This window comes from Mytilus edulis, chromosome 7 (genome assembly GCF_963676685.1).
Source record: "Mytilus edulis chromosome 7, xbMytEdul2.2, whole genome shotgun sequence".
In the NCBI taxonomy this organism is placed as follows: Eukaryota; Metazoa; Mollusca; class Bivalvia; order Mytilida; family Mytilidae; genus Mytilus; species Mytilus edulis.
Window position 1 is genome coordinate 36,923,466 of NC_092350.1, and position 27,052 is coordinate 36,950,517.

A 27,052-nucleotide genomic window follows, 5' to 3' on the forward strand; every position below is an offset into this window, starting at 1 on the left:
AAAAGAACATTATAGGAAAGTTGTTTAAGTTCAATCCCTTTGTTTGTTTTTACCTTTATAAATAAGACAATCATAAGAATCTGAGATGTTCCTTAATGTTTAGGTATAGAATAAAACGGTTGACGTGAGGTCATGGCCCTGAGCAAATGGTATAAGTCTACAGATTGCTTGAAAGCAATCATATCCCAAAAATTGAGAATGGAAACGTGGAGACCTAACTAATGAACAAACAAAACCTCAAGGCCTAAATACAGCAAGAAACTCACACACCTGGAGGCTTGCCTCAGCTGGATCCTAATCAAAAAAATATTCCAGTTGAGTGATAATGGACTTCATACTGAACTCCTAAATACCCACAAACAAGAATGAGCCCATAGTACATGGATGCCCCACTTGCACTATAATTTTCTATGTTCAGGTGGACTGTGAAACTGGCATCAAAACTCTAATTTGGCATTAAAATTAGAAATATCATATCAAAGGGATCATGTGTACTAAGTTTCAAGTTAATTGAACTTCAACTTCATCAAAAACTATCTTGACAAAAAAAAACTTTTTGTGGGAAATATCTATTCATTTTATATAGGTCGCATTTCTGTAAATATTGACAATGCAATTTCCCATAGGAACTCCTTTTACAGCTAAAACTGTACCACTTTTACTATGAAGTTTTGAAGTTTTTTTATCCTAGAATTGAAAGTTCATATGCACTACAATTTTTCCCAAAGGTCAAAATATAGGGCTGTGAGGCATATTTTCAACGTTTATAGGTTTAAACTAACACTTATTTTCTTAACTGGCCCTACCTCGAATGAAAGGTTACCACAGATTTCAATGTAAACAATATGCACATGTATATTTACTGGTAACATTCCCAAAATATGTCTCTGTGTGAGATATAACTGGGAACCAGTATATAAACAGTATTAATTTTCTATGAATATTCTAAATCTCCCCAAAAGAGGCGTGGTTTGAGAAACAGCTGTATTTACAAAGTGCAACCTATAGACTTAAATGATTTGCAATTTGCTATTCTCCATCGATTACAAAAATGAATCGATTTCCTTTTCAGACCGTTCTTTTCTGTGAAAGGTTGCTTAATTTTCTGCAAGTCAGCAGACCATGTTTTGTCATACATGCACACAAGAATTTTTAAATTTCACAATTTTAGAAAAATCCAGTCTCTGTGATATATATATATTCATAAAAGGATTTTTGAACAGATCCCATGCTCTTAATCCAATGAAATTTGTTTACATAATGCATATATTGCACTACTTCAGAATAATGAATTTTATCAAATTATCATGCATTTAATATATTTTATAAATTTTAAAACACTTTCAAACTCTTAAATGGTGCACATGATGTTTTTAATTCATTTATTTTGACTGTAATTTGTACCTTCGGAAATTGAAAAGTTTGACCAAGATACAACAACCGTTTATGCTGGCTGTTCAAACTCCTCCCTCTGAAAAACAACAGTGCCAGCCGTTTGCTTCTTTGCAAACAAAAAGGAAGGTTCATGGAAGAGCCTACACAAACGTTTTTACACTTATACTTATCGGACATAGAAATTATCTTAATTGTCCTATTCAGAATCGAAATGATTGATGCAAGCTATACTTTATTGTAGTTTTAACATGGGTAGGCTTTAAATTCATGTTATTTTAGCCCTTACTATTGCTCGGGCAAAAATAATCACAAATATAATGCCTACCCATGTTAAAACTACAATAAAATATAGCTTGCATCAATTATTTCTTAAACAATACATTTTTAAATAAGTCGACATATATAAAATTATTTTTAAAGTTAATAACATGGGACATCGAGTCCTGTCTGTACAGTCATCACTGTTATATAAAACTCACTTGATTTAAGAAAGTCAAAATCCTCTGAAACACTTTTAAATCCAGAAAAGTCTACAATAAAAGATGTTAAGTTCCTTAAAGAATGTTGTTGTTCAATCCATATTTTTTCAAAATTAGTTTAAATCATTATTAATATATGTATACTTAAAAAGATGGAGCTTGCATAAACACATCTTGCCACTTGAAGTGATTTACTCAATCATTAACCTGGAAATATATATATAAATGTAAATATCTTTAAGACTTTTTTATCAAATTTACTTTTGTATAGGAGATAATGAGTCTACAACTTACAAAGTCTATTCTTATTATTTGTGCACATATAAAATTTTTGACAGGGTCAAAAAGCGAGACATAGGTATGCTGCAACAATGTATTAGGTTGTGATTAGATATAGGAAGATGTTGTGTGAGTGCTAATGAGACAACTCTCCATCTAAATAAAAATTTATAAAAGTAAACCATTATAGGTCAATGTACGGCCTTCAACACGGCCTTGGCTCACACCGAACAAAAAGCTATAAAGGTCTAGTTTATGGTGAACCACAAGTGGTACGTCAATCATATTTGGTATGCAGTTGTATAAGCATTAGCACACCTCATTTCCATGGAGATTATTTGGCCCTGCCCCCTCAGTCATTGACTTTGAAACATTTGCTGTATTAGTGTGTGATAAGGTCAATTTATGGGGAATCACAAGTGGTAGGTTAATGATAATTTGGTATGCAGTTGTGTAGGCATCGGCATATTTCATTTCCATGGAGATGATTTAGCTCCGCCCCCTTTATACTAGTTCATGTTTGTATTTAGATTTGGGAACAACTTATAAAAAGTCAATGGTCATGATGGTATTTGCTATGCAGTTGTATAAGCATTGGCATATCTTATTTACATGGAGATTGTTTATCCATGTAACTCAGTCATGGTTCATATACTTTGAATATTTTCATAACTTGTGTAAGATGTTAAAGTATTGCTATTTTGATTTCAACATTTCCATAATCACCTATAAATAAAGACTAGTGTTATGGAAAGCTATTTATTTTGAAACTGAGCAGCGAACTTCCTTAAACACAATTTAATAACTGGAAACTACAAAAATGCTTAACTGGGGCCCTTTTTGGCACCCAACTTGATGAAACACCCCTTGAAGAAATAAACCCAAAATCCAATTTCAGCCTTTCAGTTGTAGTAAGAAACCTTGTACATGTAGTATAATTTCAGAGATCAATACACTTCAACATAAGTTATTGTCTGTAAACTAGAAAAATGCTTCTTTTTGGCACTTTTTTTTTTGCCCCTTATTCCTACATGTTTGGGGAAATTAACCCCAAACTCAATCCTAGCCTTCCCTTTGTTATATGGAACCTTGTGGTACAATGTCAGAGAGATCCATACAGTTACACACAAGTTAATGTCTGGGAACTACAAAAATGCTTGTTTTGGTCCCCTTTAAAATGGCCCTTAATTTCTAGACTGTTTGCCCGGCATAACCTTTAAAATATACTCCAACCTTCTACTTAAGGTATTACACATAGTGGTAAAATTTCCAAGCAATTGAAATACATTTACACAAGCTATTGTCCTGAAATTAGATAAATGCTGATAGCTTTGACTTTAGCAATGGACAGAAGTTCACTCTCTGAACACTGATCATTTTTTTACCACAGTAACACTGTGTATCATGGTACAGCGGTTATAGGTACTAACCAAGCAGGCATGATCGATTTTGAACTGACACAATAAGAAAAATCTTTGTTTGGTTTTATCAACATTCAGTGTACATTTCTCAACATCTGAAATTCCTGCTCCAAAATAATTTTCGCATCGATTTTTTCCTATTTATATTATTAAGACAACTTTTATATTCTAATAAGAACAATTAACTTGTAAATGCGCAAATAGATGTGAATGTCAACACCAACTTTCAATTTCCATACAATTGCCGAGACATTTACATGTTTTACCTGAAAGAAAGCTAATACAGGGCAAAAGTAATAGTTACCAATCATAAACCTTAACCTGTGATTACTCATTCCTTGAAACTTTTTGGGTAATAAACGAGTATGAAAATTTTGTTTTGTGTACGGTGTACAGCAACTTAACTATGCACCGTACAGAGGTTTTATGTGGTCCACTAAACACCGTAAACAACAGTTCTTTTCGGAATGAAATATCGAAAAAAATAAAAAAATGCATGAAAGATTTCAATGCCAATTATTGATACAACTATACTTATTACATTATATATGCACAGTAGCCTTCTATCAGAAAAAGAGTTGCAATGAATATAGAATTATATTGGATGAGACGAGTACCAACTTCTTTGACAAGTATTTGCACATGTTTTTTTAGTAATCGTTCTTGTTTTGGGGAAATAATGAGAAATCTCTAATCATCAACCTACGACCAAATCATTTCTTAAAACAACAATTATGTTTAAATTGAGGTAAGAAACAAACTTGGTTAGTACCTATATCCGCTGTACTGATGATACACGGTTAGTAAGAATTTCTCCATTTATAGCAGTTTTTAAGAAAATTAAAATATAACTTGCACAATGATTTTAGGTGTACATCTTCTTTTCTATAATTAACATGATTAAGGTGGCTACTTTCAACTGATTTGTTACTTTCAGCTAACTATTTAAATCCTTTCATTAACACAACTTTTGATAGTAGTGAATACGACAAGCAAGTGTCAAAGAGGCACTTGAGGTATATAGAGCTGTTACAATTAAAGTTAAGTATGGACTATAGTCTACTAACTTTAGGTCTTCTTGTTAGAGATGATATAAAACAAGAAGATGTGGTATGACTGCCAATGAGACAACTATCCACAAAAGACCAGAATGACACAAACATTAACAACTATAGGTCACCGTACGGCCTTCAACAATGAGCAAAGCCCATACCCCATAGTCAGCTATAAAAGGCCCTGATAAGATATGTTAAACAATTCAAACGAGAAAACTAACGGCCTTTATTTATGTAAAAAAAAAAATGAACGAAAAACAAATATGTAATACATAAACAAACGACAACCACTGAACTACAGGCTCCTGACTTGGGACAGGCACATACATAAATAATGTGGCGGGGTTTAACATGTTAGCGGGATCCCAACCCTCCCCCTAACCTTGGACAGTGGTATAACAGTACAACATAAAAACGAACTATAAAAATCAGTTGAAAAAGGCTTAACTCATCAGATAGACAAAAAATACAAGTGGACGTGGCCGGGTACTTATACATCCTGACACAAAAAGACACAATGAACAGATCTGAGAGTACTCGCAGTTATCTGACAGCTAGTTCAAAGCCCCTAACAACTGATAAAAAATCATGCCTCTAAGACTAAACAATCAATCCATACACATCCAACATACAATGGATTTAGTGTAAAGATGGCATAAACAGCCATAGAAAAACATGACCTTGTGCAATGCCAAGTTACAGGTATTGACAGATTGTAGATCCATGAAAATGTATATAACATACTAGTAATATTTAGTTAGCTTTTAATCTACTGATAACAAAATCAATATTTGTACCAATAAAAACAATATTCAATGATTTTATTACAGTATAGAATAGATGATTATTTTTGTTGACAAAGTTTACAAATGTTCATAAACCATCATTCATTATTCCTTTTTCATTCCAGAACATCATCTAGCCTGTCCCAATGGGAAAGAAAAAATTCTGAAATAATGACTGTGACGTCAATAATGTCAAAAACAAAAAAGACAGTATGTATTTTAGTCACACTTTTTACAGTGGCGGATCCAGAGTAGGGATTTTTTTTTTCTTTTTTTTTGGTAAAATGATAATCAGACTAGACTTCGTGAACTCCTGTGTTTTTAATTTTTATGCGACAATTCTTTACTTATAAAGGTATTTTTCTATGGTACTAACTGATTATGTCAAAGTCCATGTGATTCACTATGGTGGAGTTGACCAGTGCATAAAAAAAAAGTCATTCAGTCATTTTGAAATTCAAATTACAGTAACACATTGCTTAGGCTGAGGATGGCAACCATGATACCTTCAAAGCGACACAGGATTGCGCAAAAATGTAGTGACTTCTATTGCACAACTCAACCAAACAGAAAGTAATAATCTATTACACTCTCATGAAGAAAAAAATCCACAGCAATATTATTTACCATACGAAAACATGTTTAACCCCAAACGCCCAAGCCTATTTAAAATAACATGATAGCTGAATAATGATCACCAGTCAGTATAAGCTCTAGATAGATTTAAAGTCTAAGGTACGAACCATTTGATTTGAGGAGGCAGTCTAAGGTATTAGAGAAAAAAAAATGACTAGATTTTTGCACTACATAAAAATTCTGGTATTAAATGAACATGATGAATAACAAAACGGGCGTATTTTTTTATAGGCCAGGGTTTGCATGTCTGACCGGATTGTCTGTTTTGCCAAACTGATATATTGAATACTTTTTTCAAGACCAGACTGTTATCTTCCTGCTGGGTGTGGCCTTTATGTCTCCATTTGTCAGCTGTCAATCATAAATTCATTGTCATTTCAGACTCATTTGTTGCCTTTGGTTGATTTGGAACCCCTCACCTCCCTTAATTTTGTTGGGTTCGCATCAAATATATCAGTTCAAGCTTTGTGTTTTGTGTATAAGATTCATATAGGATTTGGTTAAGGCAAACCAAAGTTAGAGAATGGAAACCAAACTTTCAGCAATTTTTTTTCCATTTGTGACAGGGCAGAACTCTAGAATGGTTGATAAGATGATCTCATAAAGAACAAATATGGCATTTTTGGCTTCATTCCATTCAGTGCATGGTTCTCTCAAAAGAAGACATTTGCAAGAAAATATTGACAAGATAATGTTTCTAAATAAGTAAAAATTTGATAAATACTGTGCCAACCCTCAGAAATGAAGAAAGGCTACAGTAAATTCTATTTGTCACCTTTTTTATCATCAAATCTGTGTTTTTAAGGTTTCCCAATACTGTTGTTTGAGTAATTGTTTTCCTAAATCAATTAAATAATTACTTGATTAGATTATTGCCAGTTAACATTATCAATACATTTAGTATATCAATGGACCATTAAATATGGAATAAAATTCCTTGAAATTCTAGTTCTAGTTAATAATGTTCAAGGTTTAATGTTAACAATTCAACAACATGTAATACATAAAATCGGTATAATTTTTGTGTATCCATTTTTCAAATCTTTCACAGAGTGAGTACTCATCATATCGCTAGGTAAATCCAAGGAGTACTCATCATATCGCTAGGTAAATCCAAGGAGTACTCAAGTATCGCTAAGTAAATCCAAGGAGTACTCCGGTATCGCTCAGTAAATACACTGAGTACTCAAGAGGTAACTGAATCTTCCCTGTAATATGTATATCCACACATAAATGTAAATTACCTTTCAGATATCATCTAGCATTGATTCATTTTCATGGTTTCCTAATTTTATTTTATAGATGGATTTTGAAACAAATGTTTGTGATTTTATTGGAAAGTCACTAAACAAAGCTATATCATTTGGGGCACAGCCAATTACATTTTCATTAATTGGATTAGAATCACATCATCCTATCTATGAAATCCAACAAATATTCAAAGAGGCTGAATGTAGATTGGATGGTAAGTAACATTTCAAGAAATATTAAGTTGGACAAGTTAAGAAGAACATATCCTTAATCAACCATATTGTATTTCAAATATATTCATTAGTTATTATGGATTCTCAAGATCGAATTGTAAAATGTTTGTATAATAAAAGTGCTCAGGATAGCACCTGGGGAAATTTTGCAACGTTAGATGTGCAATATATTTCAAACAGGTCGTAGATGTGTATAACATGTACTTCAAATAGGTTACAGATAACTGGGCCTAACATTATTCTATACAGAAATATATTGAACAACATCAATTAGTAACTTGCGTGGTTAAAGTTTGGTTTTTTTTTACTTTTAAATTTTCTTATTTGATACAAGAAATAATTGTAACAGGATGCTGTAACATGAAGTCTACCAAATAAAGCTCTCATAATTATTCATTCCCATTCACGGCTGGTAATCTACACACGCAGAACATTTGGTTCTGCAATGAAAACCGTGAGAGGATTTTCCGGTTGTGCTTGAGTGGAGTAATTGTCACCGCTTCAAAAGGTATGTACATTTCTAAATCTCAATTTTCTTATTCAACTGATCAAAATATTGAAAATCGGAGAATGCTATGCTGTGGTGAATACTTTAACGAAGAGATACATGTATCATTTCCTATTGTACGTAGAGTTGAACTCCTACAAAATCAGTTGTCCCACGAGAAATTGCCTAAAAAAGTGACATTTCAATTTTGAAATGGTTCTATTTACAGACCTACAAGTTCAAATTTAGTTTTTTTTTCGTGCAATGGGTATGAATGTTGTTTTTGGCGGCGTATGCGCTGTCCTGTGTTGATAGACGTCTTAATAATTCCAAAAAACAACATTTTCCATGAAGTCATGCGTGAGGGGATCGGTTCTGATTGAGGACATCGTGAATGCGTGAGGGGAAGTACACACATTTTTTTTAATCTTTGGCTTTGTGACTTTTGTTGACTCAATGAATAAATGTGATCAAATCAATGCTGATTAAAAAGCACAGATTTATCCTTATACTTTAATAGACGTAAACTGATCACTGATTCAATGAAATCAAACTATAAATTGTTTGTTCAATTTCAGAAAATGCCATTGTTCAAAGGAAAAAGGAAAAGAGGACTGAAATTGACTCTCTACAAAAAGCCATGGAGATACAAGTTATCCCCGCCCTCGAAGTGAACTAAACCCTCTGGGAACTGTAAAAATCAGTTGAAAAAAGCTTAATGAAAAATCATGTTATACACATTTATGAAAGGAGTTATCTCCCCTAAATTAGTTTATTTAAAAAAAAGATGATTCTAAAAACATAAAATTTGATATTTGTTTAAATATTTTGATTTATACAATCAATCACCAAATACATATTCTTTATATGAATAAAGTCTAACTATTGAATTGCAAATCTGTCTCCAAATTTGCAGATGTGGGCAAATAATCGGTCTAGTTTTTACTTGTAGCAAGAAAACAAAATCGTTGACAATATGTTTTGTCTTTATTCTTCGTGAAACATATTATTAAACCTAGGTTCCTACAATTATTTCATAATCCAATCTCATAAACTTTTTTAAGCACACTCACATATGTATTTTTTCATGAACAATGTAGCCAAATTTAGGTAAGCTTCAACGACTCATAGCTTGAATATAAAGATATGATTTGTACCTCCCCTCACGCATTCACGATGTCATCAATCAGAATCGATCCCCTCACGCATGACTTCATGAAAAAATGTAGTTTTTGGAATTATTAAGACGTCTATCAACACAGGACAGCGCACACGCCGCCAAAAACAACATTCATACCCATTGCACGAAAAAAAACTAAATTTGAACTTGTAGGTCTGTAAATAGAACCATTTCAAAATTGAAATGTCACTTTTTTAGGCAATTTCTCGTGGGACAACTGATTTTGTAGGAGTTCAACTCTACGTACAACAGTAAATGATACATGTATCTCTTCGTTAAAGTATTCACCACAGCATAGCATTCTCCGATTTTCAATATTTTGATCAGTTGAATAAGAAAATTGAGATTTAGAAATGTACATACCTTTTGAAGCGGTGACAATTACTCCACTCAAGCACAACCGGAAAATCCTCTCACGGTTTTCATTGCAGAACCAAATGTTCTGCGTGTGTAGATTACCAGCCGTGCATTGTTGCCGGACAAATTACTGTACTAATTGGTTTGGTCTGATAAATGAATAAGTGACACCAGGCAGTGAGTAGGTATTAACATGGAATTTATTAAAAATTTCAAGTACAAGAAATTATGCAAATTTCATAATTAAAAATAATTCCATTTTTGTCGAGCCTTCGACTTTAGTCGAAAAAGTGAGACAAAGCAATCGCAAATTCCGTCGTTGTATGTGTCGCCGTCTTCGGTGTCGTCCTTGTCAGCGGCGTCCATAAATATTCACTCTGTGGTTAAAGTTTTTGAAATTTTAATAACTTTCTTAAACTATACTGGATTTCTACCAAACTTGGACAGAAGCTTGTTTATGATCATAAGACAGTATCCAGAAGTAAACTTAACGTTTGCAAAAACAAAATTCCATTTTTTCTGTACTTCTGTATTCTTTTCTACATTAGAGAATGCCTGTACCAAGTTAGAAATATGACAGTTGTTATCCATTCGTTTGACGTGTTTGGACTTTTGATTTTGCCTTTTGATTTTTGATTTTCCTTTTTGAATTTTCCTCAGAGTTCAGTATTTTTGTGTTTTTACTTTTTACTTATAATGGACTTAGTTTTTCTGCGTGGAAACATTACATTCACTCTGTGTTTAAGTTTTTTAAATTTTGATAACTTTCTTAAACTATCCTGGGTTTGTACCAAATTGGACAGAAGATTTTTAAGATAGTATCTGTTGTGCCAAAACAGTTCTGAAGACACCTGTAAAGCCTCACTAAATGAACAGATAAATGAGCAATGGAAAAGTTTCAAGACTGAAGTAGATGATGTAAAGGAACTGAATTATAAAGTCACAGTAAGAGCTGTGGTAACAAGGTCTCAAGAACACTCAGATTGGTTAGCCAAATATTCAGTTAAAGAAATGCAGGCGTTCCAAAAAGAAGACCCAAGATCTAAAATACTTACACCAATGGAAAAAAGAAGGAAAAATACCAGAAAGAGAATTGTGTGCCAGTTTAAGCCCAGCCACAAGGAGATATTGGTTAAACTGGGGAAATATTGAATTGATAGATGGTATTGTTTATCAGAAATGGATAAATGCTAAGAGTAAATTAAATCATTTACAGTTGATTGTTCCACAAATATTAAAGAAGGATATATTGATCTTGAGCCATAACACCCCTTATTCTGGACACATGGGAGTTAAGAAAACCATAGAGAAAATGAAGACAGTTTTTACCTGGTACAAGATGAGTCAGGATATAACAGAACATATACAGAATTGTACCATATGCAACAAAATAAAAGGAACAGGGAAAAAACCAAAAGCACCTTTGATGGACTATAGAGTGGGATACCCATTAGACAGAATTGGCATAAACATCATTGGTCCACTGACATTAACCAAGAAGAAGAATAAATTTATACTGGTTATAGGCGATTATTTTACCAGATGGATGGAAGCCTACCCTATACCACTTCAGCATGCTGGCCTGGTAGCACAGAAACTAGTGATGGAATTTATTGCTAGGTTTGGCATACCACTAGAACTTCATACAGACCAAGGAAAGAACTTCGAAGTGACCTATTCAAATCTGTTTGTAATTTATTTCAAATTAACAAAACCAGAACAACTGCATATCATCCGTCATCGAATGGTTTAATAGAAAGGTTTAACAAGACTCTTGGTGGTATGATCAAGACCTTTGTCAACAAGAACGTAACAAATTGGGATGAATACATTAATCTCCTGCTAGCTGCTTACAGAAGTACCCCTCATCCGGCTACAGGGTTTTCACCAAACTACATGACGTTAGGTAGAGAGGTCAATATCCCTCTCAACCTGATGTTCAGAAGTCATGACAACAGAACACAGAACAACGAAGATTACATTTCAACAATAAAATCTCATTTTCAAAACGTCTATGAGATTACGAGAGAAAATCTAATACCAATGCAGAAAGACAAAAACGTGACCATGACACACGATTGACTGACAATAGATATGAGTTAGGAGCCTTGGTATATAAATTTGACAAAACCGTAAATAAAAAGTTTCGCTCTCCATGGCTTGGTCCTTTAGTAATAACGAAAATTCTCAGCCCCGTTGTTTATGAGATTCGCGGTGAATTCTGCACTGAGGTAGTTCACCATGATCGATTAAAACCCTGTAATGAAAACATGCCAATTTGGGCAAAAGCAAGTTACCAGTCGAATATTTAAAATGTGTAAATTTTAAAACAAATTTTTAAAATGTAGAATATTTAAAATGTGTAAATTTTAAAACAAATTTTTAGTTTTTTGATAATTTTCTATTTATAGAATGTCAGACGTCATCGGAACCAAAGTATGGCAGTGTAGGCTTTGTGTTTTTAAACATTTAAACAAGAAAGGAGCTGTGCAACATTTTATGTTTAGGCATATTCCAAATAACCATATACCATTTTTATGTAATATCTGCAACTTTAAGGCACTAACTGAGGGAAAATGGAAAAACCATGCTAATGCCATGGCAGGAAAGCCTCTTAGAGAGGATTCTGCTGTACATACTTTTCATAAGTCCACAAACCCATACAATGTAAAGATTAGAAGTGACATTTTTATTAAAACAACACTAATTACACCTTCAACACAAAAATCAGAAATTAAAGAGGAAGATTTTATCCCGGAATATGATGAGAAAATCACCATCAGTGAGGAAGAAGTTGCCATTATGGAAGTAGAGGTAGATGAAAGAGATGAACAAATTGAGGGACTTAAAAACAAAATAAAAGAAATGGAGGAAAAACACAGGGAAGATAACAGAAGTATCATATGGAAGAAACCCACAAGAAGCAAATTAAAGAATTGGAGGAAAAACACAAATTTGAATGTCTAAATTTCAGAAATTTTATACAAAGACTGGAAAAGAGAAAAGAAGAGCTAAAGAAAGAGCTGAAGTCAGCGGAAAAGAAATTAGAAAATGAAAACATTTGCACAAAGAAAATTAAGAGTGTAGTGACACTACCAATAAAAAGAAAACTTAACTTCAGATAAACATTTTATTTTCATAAACATTGTTGTTAAATATTGAATATTGTTTTATTGCGCATGTATATATTTGTATGAATAACAAAAGTTTCTTAAAATTTTTAAGGAAGAGGTTAATTAAATTTTTCATTTTAATGATTCCTTTTTGGTTAGTGCTAATATTGATTGAATTCATGAATAACTTTTTCAAAAAGCTTGATTAATATTAAATTGTTCATTTTTAATTCTGCGGACAGAATTCTTTATTTGACGGGAGGCAGTGTTGTGCCAAAGCTAATTAACTTTCGTGATAGAAGTTATTACGTTGTTTAATGCAAATAGTTTGTGTAGTTCATTTTTATATTTCATAATTCCCGCAATATTTTGGTAATGATTTTACCGGGAGTTAGTAGCACATTTTAGGTTGTCATTCGCGACTCAGATGTTATGCGGAGTAATTTTCATAGGAACTGCATAACAAATCATTTATATATGTTAAAGTTGTATGGAATTACCTTTTACACATTCACTTATAACGATAATCTTTCATAATTGTAGTCTTTTGCTACACAGCGTTCATGTTTACATTGTAACCGTTAACCATAAGTAGGGAATATCTATTTTTGTGTATTCACTTTGTAAACTAGGTCGACTATAGTCAGTTTCAAATTTGGATTGCGAAGGACCAGCTGTTTTTAGAAACGAACTTCAGATATAACTTCACAGATTAGTTATTTTATAGGTAATTGAATGCGTAGAGAATATTTAAATACTATTTATTGTAAATTGCAATACATTTCACATTTATTTCTGTTATAATAAACGGAATATATTTTACACCAGTTTTTCATTCATTGCTTTGAAATTGGTAAACTTAATAAACGGTCGGCGCTACAGTATCCAGAAGTAAATTTTGTAAAAAAGTAAATCAATTGTTTCCATATTTTACTTTTAAATGGACTTAGATTATTTGTCAGGAAAAGACACATTCCTCTGTTGTTAAAGTTTTAAAAATTTTAATAACTTTCTTAAACTAGCTATCCTGGGTTTGTACCAAACTTAACAGAAGCTTGTTTATGATCATAAGATAGTATCCAGAAGTAAATTTAAAAAAAAAATTTAATCCATTTTTTCTGTATTTTACTTTTAAATGAACTTAGTTTTTCTGCCAGGAAACAACACATTCACTCTGTGGTTAAATTTTTTTTTAATTCCATAACTTTCTTAAACTATTTTAAATTTGTACCAAACTTGGATAGAAGCTTGTTTGTGATCAAAAGCTAGTATCTAGAAGGATTCAGTTTTCCTTCCAGTTTACATTACTTACAGTCTGCAGGATTTATAAACTATCCTGGATTTTAACTAAACTTGGACAGAAGCTTCTGTAACAATCAAAAGATAGTATCAAATCCTTCTTGGTCAACAGATTATATATATATATTTTATAATTATAAAGTCAGTAAAACGTGAGACAGATAGACTTTGGGTCGGCTTGACTTAGATTATTTGCTTAGATTATCTGCAGTACTATTTATCAAAAACAGGGGAGTTCAAAATACAATATGTGAAAAATTACCCCAGGTCGAAATACCATGCAGCCGGGGTCATTTTACTGCATGGTACTTTGACCCTGGATTCACTTTTTGGTGGTTCAGAATACCATATGACACCAGATCAGTTTGGGACAAGAAATACAGGATACCTAATTGTACTACACATGTCCAGTCAAAGTATTGAGTTGCGAATCAAGTTTGTCTATTTTAGATCACAACCATCTTCACTTCTGAGAGTTTTTGTACCCTTTAATTACATGCTAAAATCTCTACCTTATATATCCCCTCTAGTGTTCCTCTTCATTCATCAAACTATAATTCACTAAACCATAACCAGTGAGAAAATGTTAGATGTATTGTGTACGTTACTTTCTACCTTTAACTAGAGGCTCTCAAGAGCCTGTAACGCTCACCTGATTCTACTTGCGTTTTTGAAATCATATAAAAAAAGATAAAATTTGGCTACAAAGTAACATCACTTGGCCAGCACCTCATTAAGAAAGGAAAATTTATGCTATGTTTGCTTTCATTCAATTCAGTGGTTCTCTAAAAGAACACATTTGTATGTATTTCCCATAGGGTCCTATGTTAAACCAAGTCCCCTGCTGGAAGCCATCTTGAATGATGGATTGGCTACAAAGTAACGACACTTGGTCGGCATGTCATAAGGAACATTCATGCTATGTTTGACTTCATTCCATTCAGTGGTTCTCTAAAAGAAAACATTTGTATGTATTTCCCATTGGGTCCTATGTTAAACTTAGTACCCCGCTGGAAGCCATTTTGGATGATGGATTGGCTACACAGTAACACTTGGGCAGCATGTCATAAGGAACATTAATGCTATGTTTGACTTCATTCCATTCACTGGTTCTCTAAAAGAAGGCATTTGTATGCACTGCCCATAGGGTCCTATGTTAAACTAAGTCCACTGCTGGCGCCCATCTTGGGCGATGGATCAGCTACAAAGTAACAACACTTGATCAGCACCTCATAAGGAACAATCATGCCATGTTTGGTTTTATTCCATTCAGTGGTTCTCTAGAAGAAGTTCAAAATGTAAAAAGTTAACAATGACACCGGACGACGCCGGACACTGGACGACAGACGCCAAGTGATGAGAAAAGCTCACTTGGCCCTTCTGGCTAGGTGAGCTAAAAAATTAGCCCAGCAACCATAAAGGCATTAACCACTGCCTTTCAAAAAATATACTTCAATACCCTCAGAATTATTTAGTCTAAGTTTGGTTGACCCATATATAAATAATTATATAATTTATTTTCAGATACAACAGTTAACTGTTCTTCTGACAATTGTGTAATTGGAATGTGTGTGGGGGTCAAAAGGATTGACCTCCCAAAAAAAGACCTGATGAAACCAGGGGATGCTTTAATTGGAGTATTAGACAACACTTTGAATGAAACATCTTTAAAAACAGCTTTGAAATTAATGAAAAAAACAGATTGTTCCTTATCAGACATATGTCCCTTTGTAAACAAGACTTTTGGTGAGTATATCTCTTAAGCCATGTTCACATCACCAAGCATACATGAAACCTTTATACAGTTTTTGCTTCAACTGTTTTTCTAATCTGTAAATTGATCTTAAATATCCAGGGGCAGGTCCAGGTGAAGACTTCATATGATGGGCAGTGATATTGTTGGCTTTTTTCAAAACTACCTCTACCCTTTTTTATTGGGAAAATATGCGTCATTTTCATCAAATAGGGAAAGGAGTAGGTCAAGTAAGACCCCTTTTTGGCCCCAAAAATAATAGCAGTTTTACAAAATTGTTAAAATGTAAAATTTTAGTTATTTATTGGACAGTAGAATGCTTCTGCTACATAAATACGGGCTGTTTTTGACAATACAACACACCTGTGTCGGGTACTAGCACCAAAAAAACATTCTAAATTACTGAAAGCTTCACAATTCTAGCATTTAGTTGTATTTTAGAAGGTTTTCGTATAAAACAAAAGTGGCCTCATTCGTGTTCATTCTTAATATTGGAATGAAAGTTGTATTTTAGTATAATACATGACATATAAAGGTTGAGGATGAACACGGATGCGGCCACTTTCATTTTTAACAAAAACCATTAGAAAAGTGACATTTTTCGGCATATTTGATGATTTTTCATTTTAGAGCTTGAATCGGATCGTTTTTAATGACTAAATAAGTTAAAATCTTTCACATAAACTGATACTGATTCAAATGAAATAGACACTTTTGAATCATATCAGTTTAAGTGTTTAAAAAGTGGTCAAAATCTTTCGTCAGATGAACCTGAAATTTGAGGCCAAAATCGGTCCTTACCCGACCTACTCCCTTAAAATAAACCATGAATTTTACTGAAACTTCAATTAACAGACCCATTTTCAAGAGTCAAACATGCATTCCATATTTTAGTATCGGGCGTAAAAACACTGTTAAAATATGTTTTTTCAAAGATTGTTGAGGAAAAAAAACCTTGTGAAAAACAAAATGGAGAAATAATAACAATCATGGTCAGGAGTTTCATTTCGACTTGAAACATTTAGAAAACTTAAACTGCGGTCATGAAAGTCGTTTAACTTGGACTAAAGTAGTGATTGTATGTATATTTTGGAGTTGTGAGAAGGATATTTGTAAAACAACCTGAAATCGAGACTTTGATTGTCGCCATCAGGTGCACGACTGTAAATTATTATTTCTCGTTGCCGTTTGACAGTCAACCTTTCATTACCGATTGATTCAGAGTCTTTTATCATCGTTTTATACAGTCTCAGGAGTCTGCAGTGCTACAGGTTTTATATGTTTTCATTGAAAGGCTGTTCTGCAGTATGTAGGTCGACAAAACGAAAGTCCACTTTCATTTAAAATAGAATCGGATATTGACAAAATTAACAGCTGAGTCTATAAATAGTGCGGTTCATAAAAACATGTGTTGTTACATCTCATATAGCTTTATTATTTTACATAAAAGTGGTTTCGAAAGATGAGACAATATTCTGCAATCTTATTCGTATTTTAATCGGAGTGTAAATTATTTTCAATGATGTATCTCGTCTTGTGACAAAGGGTTTTAAAAGTCTTGTTCAGCAAACAAAAATTTTAAAAGTTGTTTTGAAAAACAAATTATGTTGACAGAGAGTAAAAAAACCCTGAAAGATGCCAAGATGATTATTTTTATGTAACAAATTGTTTTCTTTCTTATTTAAAAAAAAAACATTGTCAAAGAAGGGAAGTGAAAAAAAATATATTTGTTTTATAGAAGTGGGGAAAATTATTTTTTTCAGAATTGGAAAGGGAAAAAAAATAAAATTTTGGCTGAAGGGAAGTGATTTTTTTCCCAAAGTGAAATAACATAATTGTTTCTGAAAACAATAGGGGTTCAATTTTTTGTTTTGGAAATTATGAGGCATAACTCTCCCCTCATTTAGCATATTTAGTTGGGTATTTAGTCAAATCTTAACCGGAAATTGTGATTCTAAAATTTATTAAATGTAAATAACATGTCGAAATATTTAATTAGGCTTGAAATAAAAATATTTTTGGATAAGTTAATGCAAGCACACGAGGTGTATAGTGTCTTATACGATTAAAGGTTTGTAATGTTTAACAACCATATTATATCAGTGTGTAAACACGTTAATTATGAGCTTTGAAAGTCAAGTAGTTCGAGCATTTTTCTGAATAAGTGTTAAAAAATTTCAAACAAATATTCTTTACTGTGGTTAGAATTCATTAGTCGTCAGTATTTATAGATTAACAACTTGTGGTTATATTGATAATTTAGAATCTTCCTTGAAGGTCACCGTCACACGAATTTGCAGCTAAATAACTCGATTGATGTGTCATTTGTATACAAGAGTTATATTCCTTTGAACTATGAATCTATGTTTAATTTCATAAAGTCAATATGTTGATTGTCTACCTTGAACAGGGTTATAATTATATCTTATAAATATAGTTTTTTTATTGAATTTAAAATCGTTACAAAATCTGTAATGTACTAGATACTCGTATTTTTCATTAGTTTATCAAAGACATTTATGTATATCTATAATTTCTTTTATTTGTTTTGAAATGTTCAAAATTAATATATACCAATATAAAGAATTATTTTGTTATCTTATAAATATTTTTTTGTTATCTATAAATATTTAAACCGTGCTTATACATAAAAAAATAAGCACTAACTAACTTAGGGATGAAACAAACTGCTTTAAATCACAGATCACAGACACTCACTTTCCTTTGTTATATCTTAATATGTTATACCTTAATATACCATTAAGGTATATAGGGGGAAATATTCTGAAACAAGTGACTATGTCACAGAAAAAGCATCTTCCCAGTATTCATGAAATTGCTCTCTATTAAAGCCATATCCTGGAAATAATTTAGAAAAAACAACACTTTTTTCCTACTTTTAATTTGAGGTACAATATGCTGGTGAAAAACATTAATTGTGCTGTCAAGAATATCACTGAACTAGTATATATTTGTTTAGGGGCCAGCTGAAGGACGCCTCCGGGTGCGGGAATTTCTCGCTACATTGAAGACCTGTTGGTGACCATCTGCTGTTGTTTTTTCTATGGTCGGTTTGTTGTCTCTTTGGCACATTCCCCATTTCCATTCTTAACTCGACCGTTTCAAGTTGTGGTATGTGTCAAAAACTGTCCAACAGCATTCGTCATTCTACTCGTAAAGGCATTTGTTTCTAAGATCGATATGGTGTATACCATTATGCCAGAACTCAAATGAAGCAGAAAGCTGATGTAACTTATCTGCTTTACTCGATCCCTTAAGACAAATACATGAAAGAAGTGTAATAACGCCTAACACAAACACAAAACAGTACACCATAGCCACCATTTTATTCCAGAAGCTTCTAACTGATGCCGAATGCTAGAGTGTAAAATTGTAATTGGGACCTACCCAAAACAATTAGAACTTTTCTGAAAAAGACTATAAATGGAAACAGAACTACTATATCATCTTCCTATAATGATTGAATATTAGGAAAATTGACCAGAGTTATCTTAATTTAATCACAGAGAGGGGAAAGCAAACAATTTTCAATTTAAGCCTAATTAACATTAAAACAATTTCCATTAACAAATAAAGTTATCTTATTGAAATATAAGAACTTTGTTCGCTAAATATATTAATTTTATTAGATATTATGAATTTTTATGACAATGGAGAAACACGCTACCTCATGTTGCACACAAACACAAAAGATGAATGACTAGTGCGGCAGTGCCTAAAGTTTATTACAATATGTAATGCCAATATAAGCAACCATTTTTAACACTAGGAAACATCTTTTTTGTTTTCAAAAAGGGACTTGAAATGGTATAAGATGTAATAGATTAATTAATAGACTGGTAACATTTGTTTTCCATGTACCACAAATGACATGCTCTGTGGATTTACAAATATAACATGAATATCCATTGGACTCTGGCTTTTAATAAACAAACAATACATGTAAAGTTATTGCTTTAAAGTGAATCTTGATAATATTAATTTTGAAAGTGTTCAAAAAGCAAAATTATTTCATCTACAAGGAATATGAAAGTATGATTTACTTGTGTCTGATCCATTTTGCTTTAATTCAGCAAATAAAATATGTTTAAACTAAACTATGAAAGTAAAAAATGATGACTAGTCTATATGTATTATTCTTTTTTATCAAACAAAGGATCCTTAAATTATTCATAATCCCTGAAAAAAATATTAGGGAATTTGTAGAATAATTATTAAAATGTTCAGTGATTATGTAAAATCACTAGTCATTTTCAGGGATTATATATAATTACTAAAGATTTTAGTGATTCTACATTATTCCCTGAAAAATCAGGGATTCTACATAATCCCTGATTATACAAATTCACTGTAACATATACATTTAAAATGTTTAAAAAATAAAAACAAGAAGATAAGAATGATATGAATGCCAATGAAACAACTCTCTGTCAAAGTAACAGTCATAGCAAAAGGAAAGTTAGCAATTACAGGTTAAAATTCGCCCAATAATAACAAGGCAATGGATTTAATTCAATACTTTCATATAAAAAGATCGTCCTGGCAAATATAATTTTATGTGAACAAAATTCCATCTGGACATAATTATCGTCTCCTCGGAGACGATATTAAGAGTTGAACGATGGACAGTCGGTGCTTGAATGCTTCTTACTACCTGATAGGAAGATATTACGCGACGTGAATAATCAAAGTTTATTGATTGGTTAGGACAATCCAAACCTAGTAAATGTCCTTCAATCCCGTAGAGTCTCTATTTTACCAATTAGATCTTGTCTGGTCATTGAATGATGCATATTCATGATATTGGCACACAGGGAACTTTTATCTATAAATAGCCGAATCTTCTAGAAACAACAAGTTAAACCATATATACTAACTACTTCATAACGTGTGACCTCGCGTGTGTGGTAAAATTTGTTGATTGATATTCTAAATGAATTAATTTACTAAGCGAGAACACTTTCCATTTTCATCAGCTATTATAGACGGCTAGACCTTTTTGAAAGGCCAATACTTGTTATACATGCAGCACTTAACAATGTTAGCCCTTTTTGAAAGGCTAATACTTGTTATACATGCAGTACTAAACAATGTCCATATTGATGGACACTTTTTTCATACATGAGAACATAGTTTCATAGGAAGTTGTGTCCTGAGGGCACATTTAAACAAGTAAAATGTCCAGTGGAAATTATTTCAAGAGGGACAATATTAAATCCTACACACATATATGAATCTAGCCCATGTTTGGGGAATACAGATAAAAGCATAAGGCAGAAACTGCTGTCTTGTGTAGATGTGTATTGATTTTATTTTCTGCACATCTGATCAGCGAAAGTAGATTGTGATAGACATTTTCTAACTTAAGTAAAATTCATTTGAATTTTAAAACTGAAGTAAAATTCATTCATTTGAATTATCTATGGAAATTCAGTACATTTTAAATTCAAGCTGTTAGCTAAGTAATATCAAAATGTTACTTGAAGTAACTAAATATTTCAAAAGCATCTTCCTAGAATAAGTATTCAAACACTAGTACTACATTATCTAGGAGTAGAATCCACATCCTAAATAGTAAGGCAATCTATTTAACTTTGGTTTGAGTCAGAAAAAAATATATTTCTAAAGCAAGCTAAAGCAAACTTTCTAAAAGTAAAGGGCCCAGAATCTAGCAAAATTAAGGTCTAATGAATAAATGGAGAAGTTGTGGGCAAAAAATGAAGCGAAAAAGAAAAGTTCAACTCAAACCAAATATGACAGCAGCTGTAATGTGAAGCTGTCGGGTCGACTCCTTTTTTATTTTCTTTTTTATTTTCTTATACATGTATACATAAGCAATTAATCTGTGTAATTTATCAATAGACATAGTGGATATGACTTTCACATATATAATAGTAAGATCAGCTGTCAGATAATTGGGGTAGAATCTACCCAAGAATTGAAAACTACAGGAAAAATGCCAATTTTGAAGTATTTACAACAGTTGAATTTATCTAAAACAACTACATACACTGAAAAACCATAACCTTACACCAAACTGATAAGACATTGACCAGAGATGATGAATCATTTATCATATCTGTCACTGCAGCTGTAACAGTTTAAAATTTATATCTGTACTGCTCTCTCTCTCTGTTTATGAGATGTTTTATGAGAGTTCTATTTGTGCCTAGAGTCTTTCAACTAAAGATGCAAATTTTAACCAAATTTTCAATGTAAAAGTAAATGCAAACTTTCACACAAATAAATTCTTCATATTCATACCTGCAAACTATTTGCAGGGGATTTCCCTCATGGAGGCTTCCAAATTAAAATTTTGAAAGAGCAATTTTGTCAAAAATTTTAAACAAAACAATTAATTTTACAATGGCTATTCAGGCTTGTAAAAGTTTAAAAAATCCAAAAAAACAACATTAAAATATATTTGAAGGCCCCCCCCCCCCCCCCCCCCCCCCATTGAAGGTATTGTAGTACTGTATTATAGCCATCTTGCACGTAAAACCCCCAGGGGCATTTTGAAAAGTTGGCAGGTATGAAAGTTCAGAAAGGGAATTTGATTGATTCAGGTTTTTCAATTGGAACTTTGCCTTACAATAGACAAAGAAAACTGCAAAAGTGACACAACACAAATAGTTTATAAAAGACTTACCAGAAAAATTACTTCTCTTGTGCAAAACATTCCAATATAAGGGTAACGATACTCAATCTGCAAATAACAACAAACCTGCTATTATGTTGCGACCAAGGGATGCTGCTACTAAAATTATAAAAAAACAATGAAGTCAGCATATAAAAATGAGACGGATAAAATATTAAAGGCATAAAATAATAACATAAAATATTAAAATACTAGTTAATATAATAGGAACAAAGATACTATTCAACTCTATTTAAAATTGTGTTTTAAAGAATGAATTGAAAATGCCTATCAGTTCTTTAAATCTACAAATTCCCCTTGAAATAATCTTTGTTGTTGTTGTACCTTCTTAAATTAATTAAATTTATATATGATAAACTAAAACAAACAATAGAAATTAAACACTGAATCATGAAAACTAAAAGTAAATCAGAAATGTGGATCCTGAGACAAGGCCAACTAAAATTAATTAGTAGATTTTCATCCAAATTTTTGAAAATAATGGGGCGGGTGGGAGGATTTTATTTTTTAAATTTTATTTCATATGAAACCCTTTTGTGACGAGTTCTTCATATATGCAAGTGTAATAATAAGCTTATATCATGTATACACAAGTATGAGGAATCTTACATAATATTTCAAATCCTTAAAAAAAAATATGTAATTGCGGCTTTAAAAACTTAACAACAAAAACGTGTGAGAAATATTACTCTCTTCAGTTAGACTACATGTACGTACCTACACAAAATGTATTTTGGTTTCTAAACAATGGTTTGTATTACCATTTAAAAATGAAGCAAATGCATTGGAATGCAACACAATTATTATGAGTACAGAATAAAATGAAAACTCAGAGAGTGTTGAAAATAATTAGGGTTGGTACTTTATATGCAAGATGAAAATATAATTATCATGTAAAACATGAACTTAATAATGAAAAAAAAGTTGTTGTTTAATGAGTCTTTTTGGGTGTATTTGGACATTTGCTGTTTATCAACATAAGAAGACAGCCATGGGTAAAATCAAAGGGCTTGCATAAATAAATGCGTATGTTAGTCGACTTTTTAAATTCAATAAACGGTCATAAATCTGACAAGTTCGTGCTTGTGTTTCAATATCTATAATCCAGTCATGTTTTCTGTATCAATGGTTTCCACGAATCTTGTGCTTTGGGTATCATTTACAGTTTAAATTTCCTGAGACAAAGTCATTGCATAAATAAAAAAGTCCGCAGTTTTCTTCTAATCACAGAAATTTGTGACAATTTTATTACCGCGATTTGCAGTCTTGGAAACAGCGTTTTTCTCGTAACACCAATACGTGTGAGTTCGTGGTCTAGTGGTTAAGACCGATGGCTACAGTGCTGAAGGTCCTGAGTTCGATTCTCACTCGGGGTGCTAAAAATATCAGTACATCAGAAGGGTAATTTTCACCCTCTCACACACATCTCTGGTACCCAGACCGGAGTTTAAACTAGAATGGGTACTTTGGGGGCCTCGGTTGGTCAAAGTTGTCCCCTACTTTGACCTGGAGATCAATCTTCTGATATCTCTCTGGTTTGTCTGTTTCCACCGAGTGGCCTGGTGGTTCTTTCCGAGTACTTCGGCTTCCTCCACCATAATAACAGACTTCCCGGTGTCCTACACGCTCCCTTGGGCGGTGTTGGGTGGGGATTGTTCTGGTGGTGGGAAAATATTGTCAAGGACACATCTCCATTAATCCTTAGGGAATGTACATGGATCTGCTGTACCCTTGCAGTCAATCAAGGGGTGCGTCTTAATTGGCGGAATCTCAGTACATACAATATTTCATGTCATTCTCGTTATCAATCTTCACTCTCGGAAGATGATGTTGTCATCATAGAGCAGCGGAAAAGTCGACTTAAATCATTTTGGTTAGATTTACTCGAGGTACAAAACCGAAATTTGAAACAGGAAGCATTGAAAGAAACGAAATTTTAACAGTTACCAGTAACGGGAATGAACAAAATCCGGAAATTGTAAATTTTATAAAATAAAAAAATTTGGGGCGGGCGGGGATGAAAATTTATCAATTAATTTTAATTGGCCTAACAGGGGCAATGTCAAAGGGTGCACAGAATTTGCTTCTTGCAAGATACTCACAGTGCAAACATTAATTCATATGTAGACAAGGTTCAGTTTCAATCTATTCTTTTGCAATTTCAGCATGGGCATTTGCCTTATTTGCCTCAATGTAGTTACAGATAAGGTAAATGTTCATGAGATAGTATACCTCAAGAAAAATAAAACTCATTTTCAGACATTTCCAAATATCAAATTTATATATATGATATATATTATTAAAACATTTGGGAAGTTTAAACGCCCCCCCCCCCCGAAACACACACACTAAAATAATATGAACAAAAATGTGTCCAAAGTACACGAATGCCCCACTTGCACAATAATTCTTTATGTTCAGTGAACCATGAAATTAGGGTAAAAAATCTAATTTGGTATATATAAAAAAAATTTAAAAATATCATAGTGAACATGCATTGAAGTTGGACTTCAACTTCATCAAAAACTACCTCTACCAAAATTTAACCTGAAACTTGCAGTATCATTTTCTATGTTCAGTGGACCATGAAATTGGGATCAAAACTCTTATTTGGCATTAACATCAGAAAGATCATATCATAGGGAACATGTGTACTTAGTTTCAAGTTGATTGGACTAAGCAGTGTTCACATTGACCTTAACTCGGTGTTGTGTTAGTGTAACGCGATCACACATAGACTAAACACAATTACTTTCCCATTGATAAAACTCAATGTTTACAAATCATGATTAGTCTACATGCAGTCGATAGTCAATGTAGGCCTTGTATAAGTTAATAAGTGTACATAAAACTAGGCATTTAGAACATTAATTTTACCATGTATATTTAAGGAAGAAACAATTTTTGTCTCGCTTTGATGGAGTCAAAAAGCCAGACATAGGTATGCTGTTTCTGTACTTCTGCGACAGCGTCAACAATGTATTAGTTTGTGATTAGGTCTTATCTATGGTGAACCACAAGTGGTAGGTCAATCATATTTAGTATCTATACTATTAAACGAGAAGACCTCATTTTGTGTGTCGCTTCTCTTCCTTCCACAATAAATTAATCATCATGCCTCTGTGTTCTTTAGGTAACATGCATAGTCGCATTTGTCATCCGTTCTTATGATTATTCAGATTGAATTTTTTTGGGAGAAAAACGACAAAATAGGTGTCCGGATATTGTTTCCGTTATCAGACTGACTTTTAGTCATAGATAAGACTTCCGGATTTAAACATGCACAAGAACAACCAATCGTATGATAGACTACAAAAATGAAAAATAAATAAGCCAATCAGAGGGTTCTCCATATTATGGGCTTTAGATCGCAAGAACCACAACTATTATACCTCCTTAGAGACAATTATGTTTTCGCGTTTATCCACCTGAAAACTACGATTATACTACTATAATATACAGAGACTCTCTGTATTCTGTCTACTTTTTTCTGAAATATTTACTATCTAAGGGGTCATACCAGTTGCATATATATTGAAATAAGTAAAACATGTGGAAACAAGAATGTGTCCATAGTATACGGATGCCACATCGGCACTATCATTTACTATGTTGAGTGGACCGTGAAATGGGGTAAAATCTCTAATTTGGCATTAAAATTAGAAAGATCATATCATAGGGAACATATTTACTGAGTTTCGAGTTGGTTGAACTTCAACTTTATCAAAAACTTGAACCTGACGGACTGACGAACGAACGAACGGACGAACAGACTAGAAAACATATTTCCAATAAATGGGGCATACAAATTTATTGTTGAAAGTGAAAGTATTGACTTGGCCAAAATAAAAGTAGGGTAGAGATTAGAGGGAGGCATGACTTATTCAGGACGTCGGGATCGGGTGTTCTTAAGCTCGGGATTTCGGGATTGATCTTTACAGGGTGCAGGAATTTTTTTTTTTTAATTTCAGGATGTTGGGATATGAATTTCGTTAAAATACGCCCCTCAGGATTTCATGTTTTTAAGCCCCGGATTTCGGGATCAGGGCCCCTCAGACCACCCCTCAAATGAGCCTAAGTCATTTATACGAGATTCAAATCCTACCATTGTCATGTTAATAGGCCTCTCAAAAGCAAAAGCACTGATGGATTGTCCTAGAAGCACATTTTATTAGAATAATAATGGTCTATAAGCAGTTTCATTTATTTCATGTTTGAAGCAGTGCAAATTTGACTTTTACCAAAAAATGCATTGTAGCAAAGAGGAAGAACTTGTGGTACAAGGCCAGAAAAAAATAATTGAATTTAACAGAGAGGAAATACATAACGGACTTTGAAAAAAAGGGAGAGGGCTTTTGATACCCTATATGAAATTCTCCAGCCATAATATCTTTTACAAAAATTCATCCTTCAACAGTTTACAAGCTGTATATGCCCGCAATTTCGCGGGTGTGTTCTAGTGCAGTTGTATAATATAAGCATTGGCACATCTCATTACCATGGAGATTATTTGGCCCTGCCCCTCAGTCGTTGTCTATTGACTTAAAAAAAAAATCTTAAGCTATCAAGTATTTCTTTGTGATTAGGTCATTCAAGGGGAACCATCAGTGGTAGGCCAATGTTAATTGGTATTCAGTTGTATAAGCATGG

General features: G+C 32.8%; 1 protein-coding gene and 1 long non-coding RNA gene across 2 annotated transcripts in view; one reads left to right on the forward strand and one right to left on the reverse strand.

Moving 5' to 3' along the window:
• The window catches only part of LOC139482647 (uncharacterized), a 256,737-nt gene that overhangs the window by 170,122 nt on the left and 59,563 nt on the right, over positions 1–27,052 (forward strand). The window contains exons 14-16 of the mRNA XM_071266634.1: positions 5,540–5,624; positions 7,353–7,515; positions 15,495–15,716. Of these exons, the coding sequence (XP_071122735.1) occupies positions 5,540–5,624; positions 7,353–7,515; positions 15,495–15,716 (470 nt within the window). The remainder of the gene's footprint in view (positions 1–5,539; positions 5,625–7,352; positions 7,516–15,494; positions 15,717–27,052) is intronic.
• The window catches only part of LOC139482649 (uncharacterized), a 231,091-nt gene that overhangs the window by 123,615 nt on the left and 80,424 nt on the right, over positions 1–27,052 (reverse strand). Inside the window, exon 4 of the long non-coding RNA XR_011654900.1 lies at positions 22,394–22,450. This is a non-coding gene — a long non-coding RNA (uncharacterized lncRNA). The remainder of the gene's footprint in view (positions 1–22,393; positions 22,451–27,052) is intronic.